The following is a 13484-nucleotide window of genomic DNA, read 5'->3' on the forward strand; positions in this document are numbered from 1 at the left end:
TGCCTGCCTCTGAAAAGTTCTAGTTTGAGTGCTGTTGTAGCATTTGTAGCTGCCAAAGTACTGCTGATGGAGCAGATGTTTCTGCTGGGCTTGGGATGTCTGAGCTGAGCACTGGTGTTTCCTGCAGAACTAAAAGTGATGAAATAGATCCTGAAGCACCCAGGTACTCTGGTACAGGCCGCTGCTGCGGGTCTTGGTTACACAGACTGATCTTAAGTTTAGTTTGGAAAGGCTGGGGTTAAAGTGTGGTCTCTTGGTGTGATATTCTACTTCCTCAGCTTTACTCCAACATAATTTTTGGGGATATGACGAATTTATCAGAAAATAACATTCATAACTATGGACCTCTTGCTGGAACATGGCTTTTTTTTTCTAGTCTAATCCAGTTAAGAGGACCTAACTGGAAAATACATCTGAATGAGCATACCATGCAGGAAGAGCAGCTTTCTGGAGCTGGGAGCACTTGGAGTTTGCACTGTTGGGAACGCTTCTGGCTACTACTCCCAACCCAGACTTTTTCACTTCTCCCTGGATGCCTTATTCCTGGATTAGAGGGGCAATGCCATGCAGATGAGTGGTTTGTTCTACACCTGTCCCTTGGGAAGAGGCTTCCTAAAGAACCAGGAGCAAACCTGTGAGCCCCAGGTGAGACCCTTCCAAACACTTCTGGGCTAACTGGAGCCAGGCTTCTGGATTAAGCCTTGCTGTGCAGCAAGCACCAGGTCTTCAGTGTGTGCAGCGCTAACATCAGGCCTACTCCATTCCTGGCTGTGACTGCTGCTCGATGCTCCTAGGCTCTGGTCTCCTCATTAGGGCACTGCCAAGGCTCACCTGCCACAGGGGCAGATAAAGGGGTAGTGGGTAGCTACAGGAGTCTTTCTCCCACTCTCAACCCTTGCTTCTGAACTGAGGAGACCTTCTATAGAAATAACCTAATTGCTGTCTGTGATTTGAGTTGATGGCTGTGTGTTCGCCTTGAATATTGATCTTCATAACACGCATGCTTGCCTGCACTGCAGACACTTCAGTGCATTCTGGAAGAGGCACAGCCTTTGCAGCTGATGCTGCTACCCAGCCCTTCTTCTTGACATACTAATCACCTGGGGCAAAGTCATGTAGATAGGTTTGATTTGGAACAAAAATGTTCCTCCACTGAGGACTGATCAGCCTGGCTTGGGGGTCTCTGCACTGTGAATGCCCTTATTGCAGCTCACACCTGCTTTTTGTCTGAAATATTATCACCTTTTCCTAAATATTGAACGGATATTTTGGCATTTTGCTTGCTGTGCAAACTATTGTCAGAGTTTATGGCTGCCTTAGACTAATGCTATCCCAAGGTACAGCTGACAGAGCTCTGCGCTTCCTTTGGGCTGGGCTGGCACCAAGGTGGAAGAGTCTCAGTAAATAAAAAAATAATTTATTTTTTAGAAGTGTACAAAGTGCCCTGTAAAACTGTAAGTTGAGGCAAAATTGAAAGGATAATCTGAGACCATGTAAACCAGACATTTTTCCAAAGAAATGTACAAACAAATCCACATGACATATGACACTTGAGACAGCAGCATGAGATGAGGGTTTTGTAGAGGAAACACAAAGTTCTTAGTGCCCCCTGCTGCAATGGTTGTCTCCATCAGGTGGCAGTGACAATGAGGAACAACTCCTGAAGCATGCACAGTTTTTCTGTAATCTGTAGGGGAAAAGGCTGCCCCAGGACCTGCTGCATTCGGCTGATTAAGTCCTCTATCTTCAGCTGAATGTCCACATGGCTGATGTCATCGCTGTCCTGGAGCCTGGGCTTGGCTTTCTGAATGATCAAATCCATCCGGTCATTCAGTGAGCTGCGTAAGTGCTCTGCAAGAGGAAATAACGGTGGGAAGAGGCAACACACAGTGCGGTGCCTGACCTGTTCAGGGACAGATCGCAGTGTGTCACAGGCACTGTGCTGTAGTGAGAAGTGGTTGGGAACTGTGCTGTTCCTCTTGTGGTTATCCTTGATGCTTTTGCACATGAGTAGTTTGGTGGAAGAAGGAGCTTTGCCCTCCTGGAGCTCAGTCTGCACATGGAGAGAGCCCAGGAAATGGGGAGGGGGCAGGGCTTGTAGCATCCTTTTCTCCTCTGCTAGTGGAGGACTGGACAGCTGTCCAGCTGCAAGGAAGAGTCTCCAAAGAGCTTAACAACAGTGATTGTCTAGGGCTTCAGGGAGAATAAGACCCTAAGCACATGTGATGGTGTGTTCCTCCTTAACCCTGGGTTAAAGCAGCTGAAGTTGGGAAGAGACTTTAGGAATTTTTTGGTAAAATTACTTTAGGGAGTGTTTTGTGACTGTGCTACTCTCCTGGGGTCAGAAATACTGCTCCTTCCCTGGCTACTGTGGGTGATGCTCCCTGCCCGGTCTCCCAAGTGCTGAGTGTGTCCTGGCATTATCATCCCTTCGACTTCTGCTTTTCCACCTAAACCACCCTATTCTTCCACCTGCTGTGTGTGCAACTTAGACAGTAGTGGGTACAGAGCACCCCCTTGTGTACTTCCCAGTGCTGGGATTGATTTTTTTAAGAAGCAGGCTATTTCTTAAGGGCTAGTTTAGCCCCTGGGAAAGCAGGTTGGCGCTGTTCTTGATGCAACATCACTTCTTTGCTCTAACTGCTGGGAATAGTTACTAGCGTGGATGGAGGCATGTTATCTTTCTCAGACTCAGTGGAGTTCCAGAGTGATGAGAAGAAAGGAGGAAAGGTATTTTGGCTGTGCTACTGCAGCCTCTTGATGAGATCAAACAGCCAGAACAGGCTGCTTACCTAGTATTACATTTTGGTAACTCATCAGCAGCAAACTCAAGTACTGCAGCATCTCATCCCATCTTTGCCAGGTTGCTGTATCATCCTACGACAGTAGACAGGATTTGGGTATTAGAAGAGGTTTTCTCAGGACAAAACAAGGCAAAGGAGAGATTGGACTGGATACCTGGTATTGCAGCAGCATAGAGGAGTGGCTCAGGAAGTACAGGATCTTGGCCAGAGACAAGGGCAAGGTCGTGGGCACATCACAACTATGCTGGAACAACAGCTCTAGCAGTTTGCAGCGCAGGAGCTGGCTCTCCATGGTGTTCAAGAAAGCTTCTCTGGAAAACAAAGCAATTTACTCCGGGGGAGACAGCACAGCCTGACCAGGGAGAACTGCTCTAGCATGTTCCTGGTGTTCTGCTGGTGCTAATCTGGTGCAGGGGCTGCCCAGCACTGCAGTGGATGGAAAACTACCAGATGCATTACAGCTTTGTTATGCAGCTTGGCCACGGACGTGTTTATGTCCTTAGGTCTGACCTCTGGCAGCTCAAGGTTGGTATGGTCTATGAAGCAAGCTTAGCTGCTTCACTTCACTCTGCCCAGCAGCCTGTGCAGAAGTTACCCATTCCTGCTGACTTGCAGGGAGCACAGCCAAGCAAGTGTGAAGTGGGGTCAGCAGCCAGCTGGATCTAGATCTGTCCTGGAAAGAGTGATCGTTTGGTTAGAATCAGTTTGGCTTGATTTGACCTGGTGTGTGCTCAGAGAGATTTCTGCTAAAAGGGTCCAAATGGGCTGTCTGCTGGGGCTGGCAAACATGGATTTGAAATGTCTGTGGGTCTGTGGTCTCACGTCTATGCTAGAGCAAATCAGGCCCTTGTGCTTTGGCTTCAGATACTGCACTTCTTAGGGAAGCAAACAAAAGCATGTCAAGGCAAAGCTGCAAGAACTGCGTCATATTTCTGATGAGCTTCTCAGTTGTCCCTGGGAATCAAGGACTTATTCGCCAGTACCTGACCATGCTGATGCAGAGTGCTGTTTTTCAGACCCTCTTAACAGTTTTAAGCTACTTCAACAAGTGGGAGAATCAACTTTTCTCAGCAACACATGAGCTGGGGAGATGTGTTCAGCTGGTGATGTTCTGTCTTCATGGGATCTGTCAGTCCAACAGCCATGCATTTTCTGGCTGGGTCATAAAGGAGCCTGTCTTTCTATACCCTATGGTATTTTATGCAGCAAATGGGGAATTAGACTATTGCTCAGACGGGCAGATGCTGCCTTGCATATGTTTGTCTCACCTTTGACTCCTCAGGGGAATATTCAGTATGAATGGGAATATCACATCTGCGATCTTACAGGAACTGCAGTTGGGAGATTTGTCCACTTCCACGGCGATGGACAGCATCCGCTGGAGCAGGAGTATCACCCTGGGTTAGAGAGACGGTCACCACCAGGAGACATTACCCCTCAGCTTGCAAAGTAAAGCAGTGGGGATGGCACCTTGTTCAGCCTCATGACTTGCAGTCGTGAGGGACACAGGGGAACGTAGCAGGCTAGATTTGGTGTCTCTTGGTGGCTTTTGAATCTGATGCTGTTGGAAGCAGAGCTAATCCCCAGATGGGCCCTCGGGAGGTCTCGGCAGCTGTACCAAGCGTTGGTGGAGTGGCACAGGGCAGCCTAGGCTGTGAGTCAAGAGCTCCAGCCTTTTGCTACATATAAGAGGAGGACTCTCACTGAGCTGGTTTCCTACCAGGTGAGGAAATCCCCTGCTCACCAAGCGTACGTCTACCCCAAAGGAGAACTTCAGGTACAGTCTGGCTTCCCTGACCTGACAGGGAGACCCTGTCTTCTCCCTGACTTGGGCCTCGTGATACTGACAGCAGGGAGCCAGGAATTCTGGGACTTACTTCTGGGCGAAGAAAGCTGGTGGAGCCACCTCTGCCTGGTCAGGTGAGCTGTGTTCGGCCCTTGCTTCTGCTGAAGAGGATGTAACTTCTTGTGGCTGGGGCTGGGAGAACCCAAATCCTGTAACTGCTGCAACCAGCCATTCAACCACCTCCCTGGGACAGAAAGAGGAACGTTAGTGGACACAGGACTGGTTTTGCTGCATTCTGGCCTCTAGATCCACTTGGAGCTTGAAGAGAAGACTCTGAGGATGAATAATATGTCCCACCCACTTGGACAGGCTAGGGAGTAGCTCTGTTGAGGAGCAGATCTATATGCTTGTCAACAGGATTATCTCCTTCTCAGTCTTCTCCTGAAAGTGCAAATCTGACCTCATTCGTGGGAAAAGCCTGCTAGGTTGTGGCTGCAAATGCCTTGCATCATTTCTGGTGGTTTGCTTTTGTAAACCTGTCCTGTTCATTATACTTGGGCCCTACACTTCCCTCTGTCTCCCAAGCCTGTTTCCTGGAAAGTCAGAAAGCCTGACCTGGAGTTTCGACAAGCGTTTCCTGAGCCCCTGCCTCTCAGCATGTGGTTAGAGAACAGGGGAGGAGGCGGCATCCCTTACTTGACATTGTTGAAGCACTTGTCACATGAAAGCATTTTCTTGGCAATTGACTTCTGCAGTAGGCGCAACCTCAGATTCTGCTGGAAGTCATCCTCCAGGGTCTGCACCACGTACTGCAGGAAGAGGAACCGGCCAGGGGGCTTCTCCTGAGGGGAGATGGAGATGGTATGAGCCTGGTGGAGCCCCAGGGTGAGGAGACAGCCTGCCTACAGCTGTGCAGCTGGTTAGGGAGCACTGCAGAAAGTGGGAGAGCCAGCTGACATTTGCTGCCCTCAGTGGCTGCAATAAAACTGCATGTTGGACTGGCCTGTTCTGCAGCAGAGCACAGCCACAAGGCCCTGGGGCAACGCTTACCCTCGGGCACCGCGTACTGGATGATACCTGCCTGATGTGACACATGCGGTGCCAAGTACCTGGTCCTCCATGATGTATTTCAGCAGCGTCCAGTCCCATCCCACCGTGGCAGCGTTGGCTGGATGGAGCCTGCAAGGACAGCACTGTCCATTTGTGCTGAACTGCCCGACCGCCTGCCCGGCAGCCACTGGCCCTCCCCTGGCCCCATTTGCGCAGCGGCCCGCCCTGCCTCCTCCTCTCTCCAGCTTCGCCCTCTCCCTTTCTCCTCCCCTGACCATGTTAATTTTTTGGAAGCACCTGACTGGGGCCATACTCCATGGAGAGCATTGGCACTCCTGGGCCCGTGGCCTCACAAAACATTGGGACTCTCTGCAGGAACCCTGAGGGCAGTGGGGGAGCTGCTCCAGCTACCTGCAGCCCGTGGCCCCTGCTGCAGCCCAAGGAAGGTGTCTCTGCCATGTCACAGCAGTGGAGAATGAGATCTGTGCTTTAGGAGCAAGGCAAACACACTCCTCTGTCTTAGCGGACTCCCTGGTGTCCCTGACCCACCTGTGGACAGCCCAGGGCATGCCTATGCTGGTAGCAGGAGGATCCTGATAACCAAGGGGAAATCACTCCACGTTCTGTGGGTGAGGACCATGGAGAATAATCTTTATGCTGGGGCAGGCCCACAGGAGCACCTAGCCAGCCCCACGGCACCGTGGCAAAGGGAACACGTACATTTGGATCTTCATCAGCAGCATGTAGGTGTCCTTCAGGATGTCCCCTTGGTGGGAGTTCAACAGGATCTGTCTGATCAGGTGGGAGATGATTTCTTTGGGGGGATAGTGCTGGCGGGAGACGAACTCGCTCAGGAAATGCAAGGTGCCCTCCAGGAAGTTCTCCTCCATGGTGGTGTGCACCATGCTCAGCTTCCCGCTGGGGATGAGTTCAGGTTTCCGCTGTGTGCAAGGCAAGGCAATGGGTGAAAGCTGGCTCCCCCCAACATATAGGGACCCAGCTGTGATGTGGGGCCCACCGTGAAGGGAACTGCAATACCCAGAGATCCCAACTGCCTGGCAAAGCTTCCCCCAAAAGGGAAAGTGGAGCAGGGGCTGCCTCTGCTCCATCCTCTACTGAGGGGGCTGCTCTGAGCAGGCTCCAGCTGGGCTTGGCTGCTCTGAACCCCGTTTACCTGCTGTGTTTCCCTGTTGGGTGCTACGCCTTGGAGGAAGAGGTGCTGGACTCCGCTCCTCCTGAAATAGTGCAGTTTGTTCAGCCAGACCTTGCTGTCAGCCTTGGTCCTGGCAGGAGTCACTTGCTGGATTGCTTCATGTGGCGCTAAGTCACCTGCTTCCAGCAAAGGCCCTTGAGCCTTCCCTGGGGTTGTGAGGACGACTGGGGCAGGACTCAGCCTCGGCGGCAGCTCCCTTTCCTGGCAAAGGTGGGGAGTCTCTTCCTCCAGGCCACCGGCTCTCCAGCTGCTGCTGCTGTCCAGGCTGGAGGGGGACAGGGACAGCAGGTCTGAGTCCAGCTGCATGCTGGCCAGGGAGCCCAAGTCACTGTTAAAAGTGGTAGTGCTGCAGTTCTGCTCTGGGCTGCAGGAGGAGCCGTGGCGGCTGGAGGCAGGAGAGAAGCTGCTACAGTTCTCCGCTCTTTCTGCCGTGTCCGTGGTGGCACTGGGCTCTGCAGGAGTGCCGTGACAGGGTGTTGCAGGGCTTGGCTCCGCCGTTGTCTCCGTTTCTTGCTTTGTGATAGAGCAGAGCTGAGGATGGGATGTGTGTGTTGCTGGGGCAGCAGGTGCCTGCCCAGGGTCCTGGTCAGCCCAGCCGGTGGCGTGGGGAGGGCTGCATGTGTCCTCCGTCAGGTCGATGATGGTGAGGCTGCTGCACGGCGCTGGGTCTGTGTTCGTGTCCTCGCAGGTCAGATCGATGATCTCCTGTGGGGACAGAGGGGCCAGCGCTGTCAGTGACGGTGGCACTTGGGTGCCTTGGTCCTCCCCTGCCAGAGACCTCTGCTATAGTGGCACCGTTGCCTCAGCCCAAGGGGGAAAAGGGGCTCAGTGGCACCAGCACAGGAAGAGAAAGCAGGGGCAAAGACTGTGCTGCCTGGCTGAGGGGACAGGGCAGCCCTGAGCTCTAGTGTTGGCCTCTCCCAGCCACGCTGCTGAGCCTGAGCCCAACCTGGGCTCTCCTTCCCTGCTCCTGGCAGAAACAAATCCCCCGCTTCCCCCAGGGCTCCCTGTAGGAAATGGCTGTGTCCTCAGCTCCAAACACCTCTTGCCTTGGCCCAGAGCGGGGGCCTGGCTGCCTGCTCAGCTCCCTCCCAGGATGAGGAAATGCCAGCCCCCCTGAGGTGCCTGGGGGAGGGCAAGGGAAGTGCAGCGAGTACTCCTGTCTCCAGGGGCTCCTGCTTGGCGCTGGCAGGAACAGCGCAGGATCTGAACCTTGGCGCCCTCCCCTGCGGCACAACCTCACCCGCTACAGACACAAGCTACCTTCACATCCATGGCACCAAGCCAGAGCTACAGCAGCCCTGAGACTTTGGGGACTCCCATCCAGGACTCGCCAGGTGATGCAGCACTCAGAGCTCCAAGGACGCGCCTGTGCGAGGGGCAGCAGGAGCGGGCAAGGGAAGGCAGCTGTGCCCGCACCACCGGCAGGCAGGACACGGTGCTTCTCAGGAACTCGACGTGCCCGGGAAGGGTCAGAGCCTGTTTGCTCTTGGAAAAAAACCCCTCTCAGCATCTCAAAGCAGGAACATGTTTTGCGGACAATTTAAATCCATTTTTTTCCCCTGACTCAGACCTGCTGCCTTTCCCAAGGAGGGGCCGCATGTAGCCTGAGGAGGTGGCAAAACCCAGCAGGCCTCGCGTGCTCCGGGAAGCCGGTGGAGCCAAGGAGGGCTGGTGGCTGCCCCGGCTCCAGCCGGCCCCGCTGCACCGGATGCTGCAGAACGGCCGGCGTTTGAGAGCTGAATCAGGACGGGTGCCATCGGTGCCTAGTGCGGGGGGCAGACAGACAGTTTTCCGCTGCCTGGGGCTGTGCCTTGCTGGTGGCCTCGTACCCTGAACCGCTGCCGCACCAGCCGCCGTCCCCCGGTCTGCGGGGTGGCCCAGGTGAGGGGAACTATGGCTGCTCCACCATGGCCTGGGGCTGGGCTCCCCACCCCGAGGGGTGCCCGGGGGCTTGGACCCTCCTCGATGTGCAGCCAAGGGGACCAAGACACTCGGAGGGGCCTGGGGTCTTCCTGTGGGGATGCGGCCGGGGGGGCTGAGACCCCGGGGGGACACACTTGGGGAGCAGGCCCTGCTGGGAGGACCCGAGCCCTCCTGGGGGAGGTTGGGGGGTCCTTGGGGGATGCGGCTGAGGTCAGGACCGTCCTGTGAGGGACGTGACCGAGGAGACCGGGCTCCCCGGGGACACAAGGCCGGGGGTCCCGCCCCGGCGCCCCCGCCAGGCCCGGGACACGCGCTGCGGCCCTCCGCGGTCTTCGAAGCTTCGTGTCCCAGCGCGGCTCCCGTCCCCGCCCGCGCCGCCATCTTTGTGAGGGGCAGGCGGCGCCGCGCCCGGCGGGAAGCCCCGCCGCCCCGCCCCGGAGGCCGCCGACTCACCGCGGGGGGCGGCAGCACGCGCCGCCGCGGCGACGAGCGGCGACAGCGACGCCGGGACGGCGGCAAGCGGCTGTCCTCAGTGTCCGAGTCGCTTATGAGGACCACGCTGTCGGCCATCTTCGCGGCGGGCTCCGCCCCCCACGGGCCGGCGGCGGCGGCAGCGCTCGGGCCGCGCGGGTCGGGCCGGGCCGGGCCTCGGGAGGGGCGGCGGCGGAAGCTGCGTCAGTCGCGGCGGCGGGGCGGGGCGGCGGTGGCGGCTTCGGTCGCGGCGCCGCCGCCATGGCGCTGTCGCCCTACGTGCAGGCCATGCAGGAGCTGTTCCGCGCCAACACGCGGAGCCGCGAGTTCCCGGCGCACGGCGCCAAGGTGCACTCGGTGGCCTGGAGCTGCTGCGGCCGCCGCCTCGCCTCCGGCTCCTTCGACAAGACCGCCAGCGTCTTCCTGCTCGAGAAGGACCGGCTGGTGAGCTTCCCCCTGCCGGCACCGGGCGGGCGGGGGGCGGTGGTTCGGTACCGGGCACTGGGGGACAGCTGCAGCGGCCACTCCGACCGGTACCGGGGCACCCCGGGAGCCCATGGGCTGAGGCTGGTGATTCGGGTCGGTATCAGGGACCCCCCCGCCGCGGGCCCGGATGCTCGGGCAGGTGGCTCCAACCGGGAGTGGGTCCTGCTGGCCGTTACTGGGCCTGGAAACGGATACGCGGGTCTGTACCGGGAGAGCGGCGTCGCCAGGGACCCTGCAGGCCGGTGCCTGGCAGGGGAGGCAGAGAGAGATCCTCCATCCCGGCCGGCCGTGGCTGGGAGCGTGACTGAAATGGCGGTGGGGTGCTGGGCTGGGCTCCCGCCCCATCCGGTAACCGGCAGTGGAGCTGGGTGCAGCGTACTGGGATCTGGGGCAGGAGGCGGGGCAGAACCGGGCTCATCCTCCCGTCAGTGGCTGTCCTCTCCCCCCAGGTGAAGGAGAACAACTACCGGGGACATGGGGACAGCGTGGATCAGCTCTGCTGGCACCCCAGCAACCCTGACCTCTTCGTCACGGCCTCCGGGGACAAAACCATCCGCATCTGGGATGTCCGCACCACCAAGTGCATCGCCACTGTCAATACCAAAGGTGAGTCCCTGCCTCCCTCGGAGGGCTCTTGGGTCCAGGGGGGCTGTCTGCAGTGGCACAGCGCTTTGGACCCTTCCTGTGGGTATTAGCGATGGGGGCATCTTTGCTGGCTGCTTTTACCTTTGTGCTCATCTCTAAGGAGCAGCAGTGAACATGAGGGCTGATTTACTCTCATGTCAGGACAGGAGAAACTACTGAAATATGCTGACTGTTAAAATATCTTGTGTACTTGTGTCTGGAATCTGTGGGTGGCAAGGCTGGAGACTGGGGAAAGGCATGTTTGCAGAGAGTCATGGTGGAAGTAAAATTTTGGGTGGATTCAGAAAACAATAATTTGAATTCATGTGCAAGTTAACCCAGATGCCACCTCTGCCCTTGGAAATCTCCAATTTTGAGTTGTCAGGGCTGGAAATGGCATTGTAAGATGGCGTAACTGCAACCTGCCTTGTTCTTACCCCTGTTCATAGGTATTTATTGTTGGCTTCTGCTTTTTCTGGGTCTCGAAGATCATTGGATCCAGAGGATCTTTGAGTTGACCTTGTCTGGTGGTTGCTGTGGTCCCATCTTGGCTGAAATGGGAAGGGCAGTGATGTAGTCATGTTGGCTTGAAGCTGCAGTTCTGTTGAGTTTGATTTTCAATAACTGTACTTGTTTGCTGGACAGCTGCTCTGTAGGGTTTGTGTGCTAGACTGCAGACCTGGCAGCCATTTGGGAGTGGTTTGGAGTTAGTGGAGCAGATTGTGGCCTTGGATCAGGAATAAAAGCTGCCCGTCTGCTTAATGAGGCTGCTGTGGATTGTTGGGTGGAAAGGGGACCTGCTGCCTTTCTGTCCCTCCAGGGGAGAACATCAACATCTGTTGGAGCCCTGACGGACAGACCATTGCAGTGGGGAACAAGGATGATGTGGTCACCTTCATTGATGCCAAGACGCATCGCTCCAAGGCTGAGGAACAGTTCAAGTTTGAGGTGAATGAGATCTCCTGGAACAACGATAACAACATGTTCTTCCTCACTAACGGGAACGGTTGCATCAACATCCTCAGGTAGGTGCCTGTGGTGGCAGGTGGGCAGGGTAGCTGGGCTGGCTGCGCAGACATCAGGCTGCAAGCCCCTTTGCTGCTTTTGGGGAAACTGAGTCCCACACCCCAGCAATTCCCAGCCTTCTATGGGAATGAACTTGCTTGGAGCTGAGGTTGCCCCAGTTCTGGGCTGGGCTCCCTGAGAGCGACCCTGATGCTTTGCCTCGTTTGCTCGGCACTCAAGGTTTCCAACAGCATGGCTCCGCACCAGTTTAGTTTGCTCACAGTCCCAGTCCCACCTGCCCTGCTTGTAGATGAACCCTACGCTCCTCTGACCTGCTTCCTGCCCTCTCTCTTCGTCTCCGTAGCTACCCGGAGCTGAAACCCATTCAGTCCATCAACGCCCATCCTTCAAACTGCATCTGCATCAAGTTTGATCCCATGGGGAAGTACTTTGCCACAGGCAGTGCTGACGCGTTAGTCAGCCTCTGGGACGTGGATGAACTGGTGTGTGTGAGGTGCTTCTCAAGGTAGGTAGCGCTGTCCCAGCGCGGTTTGTCTCCCCTTTCTGGTGGCCGTGCGGGAGATGGCTCACTGTCTGCTTTGCTCTGTGCTGCAGGCTTGACTGGCCTGTGCGAACACTGAGCTTTAGCCACGATGGGAAGATGCTGGCATCAGCATCAGAAGATCATTTCATTGACATTGCAGAGGTGGAGACAGGTAATGGTTTCCTTTTGGGGAACAGCAAGGAGGGGATCGGGTGGAGAAGTGCTGGTGGAGCTGGGAGGGCGATGGGAGAATCGGTCTGCTGAGGAAGAGCTTGGCTGTGCAGAGCAGAGCGCCGTGAGGGGGAGCCTCTGCCCTGTTAGTCTGCGGTAGACATGCGTGTCATGTCTGTGCCTTGTCACCCGGTGATTAAAAGGCGCTGAAGCAGCGTTTGTTCCTCCTCCGCCCTGCGCGGGAGAGAAGAAGCAGGTGCTTGGCTTCAGTGTGCGCTACAGGGCGGCACACGGTGGAGGGCTGGAGGCTCTCCGGGCTGACGTGGCCCCTTTTCCTTTCAGGAGAGAAGCTCTGGGAGGTGCAGTGCGAGTCCCCCACCTTCACAGTGGCCTGGCACCCGAAGAGGCCGCTGCTGGCCTTTGCCTGTGACGACAAAGATGGCAAATATGACAGCAGCCGGGAGGCAGGCACCGTCAAGCTCTTCGGGCTCCCCAATGACTCCTAACAAAAACCGCGCTGGGGGAGGCAACGCTTCCCTGCTCCTGGGGACAGGAGAGTGCTTAGTGTAGGACGGGGTGAGGAGGTGGCTCCCCTCCTTGCCTGCTTGGCAGTGCTGTGCCCTTCGGCTCAGCCCTGCGCGTACCACTCTTGGGAGCGTCTGCAAAAAGCAGCTGGTGTGCTGGGGAGGATGGGGGGTGCTAGCAGGGCTCCCCTCGCCGTCCGAGGGCTGCTGCTGCCTCTCTGGGCCGCTCGTTCCAAAGGCAAGTGGCCAAAGAAAGTCAGTCGCTAAAGGTGGCTGCTGAGGAGCCTCCCGTGAGGGGAGCTCCGCTCTGGCTGTGCTCCCCAGCAGCGCGAAGCTCCGTGACTGTCCCCTTGTCCCCAACGGCCCGGTGGCGAGGGCGGCCCTGGCAGCACAGCCTTCCCCTGCCAGACACCCCGTGTCCCTTCCCTGCACTGGGGCAGCCAGAGGAGGGTGGAGGGATGTGATCTGGGGGTTGTTTCCCCAGCTGGGGCTTTATTATTTTTTTTTTATATATGTGTGGTTGTTTTTTCTAATTTTTGATAAATCCTCTTCCATAACAAAGGTGCCTGTGGCTGCTGCGGAGGGAGAAGGGGGTGCCGAGCTGCTGTCCCGCGAGCCCCTCTCCCTTCCCCTGCCTCCTTCGCGTTGGCCGTGCTAAGGCCCTGGCTGAGGGGTCTGTGTCCCTTGTCCCCGCTGTCCCCGCCGCCTGTCCTGCGCTGTCACCCCACCAGGGGGCGCTGCGCCCCCACGCAGGGGACCGGTGACACCGGGGACGCTGCGCAGAGGACGGGCACAGCCGCGGGGCCCTGTCCCGGGCCCCCAGCCCTGCTCCCGCCTGCCAGCGCCTCGCACGGGTGGAGCAGGGCCGTGGCCCCAGCAG

At 56.9% G+C, this 13484-nt stretch overlaps 2 protein-coding genes across 4 annotated transcripts; one reads left to right on the top strand and one right to left on the bottom strand.

Annotated features, from left to right (window-relative positions):
* Positions 1–1397: 1397 nt before the first annotated feature.
* Positions 1398–9457, bottom strand: SIMC1 (SUMO interacting motifs containing 1). Of its 3 annotated transcripts, none has more exons than XM_086758643.1 (10): positions 9233–9455; positions 6815–7558; positions 6361–6581; positions 5700–5769; positions 5287–5432; positions 4682–4834; positions 4073–4201; positions 2959–3115; positions 2793–2877; positions 1398–1851 (listed from the first exon to the last, which is right to left on the bottom strand). In XM_086758643.1, the coding sequence occupies exons 1-10, from the start codon at positions 9347–9349 to the stop codon at positions 1631–1633; spliced, it is 2043 nt and encodes a 680-aa protein (XP_086614769.1). In that variant the 5' UTR covers positions 9350–9455; the 3' UTR covers positions 1398–1630. The 3 variants fall into 3 exon arrangements, with proteins under 3 accessions (XP_086614769.1, XP_086614770.1, XP_086614771.1); XM_086758644.1 differs by lacking the exon at positions 9233–9455 and adding an exon at positions 8117–8804; XM_086758645.1 differs by lacking the exon at positions 4073–4201 and having other exon boundaries at positions 9233–9457.
* Positions 9458–9468: 11 nt separating this feature from the next.
* Positions 9469–12787, top strand: THOC3 (THO complex subunit 3). The gene is made up of 6 exons (XM_086758646.1): positions 9469–9694; positions 10186–10342; positions 11181–11385; positions 11730–11891; positions 11981–12081; positions 12423–12787. The coding sequence occupies exons 1-6, from the start codon at positions 9512–9514 to the stop codon at positions 12584–12586; spliced, it is 972 nt and encodes a 323-aa protein (XP_086614772.1). The 5' UTR covers positions 9469–9511; the 3' UTR covers positions 12587–12787.
* The last annotated feature ends 697 nt before the right edge of the window (positions 12788–13484 follow it).

This window comes from Chlamydotis macqueenii, chromosome 14 (assembly GCF_036417535.1).
Source record: "Chlamydotis macqueenii isolate bChlMac1 chromosome 14, bChlMac1.mat, whole genome shotgun sequence".
In the NCBI taxonomy this organism is placed as follows: domain Eukaryota; kingdom Metazoa; phylum Chordata; class Aves; order Otidiformes; family Otididae; genus Chlamydotis; species Chlamydotis macqueenii.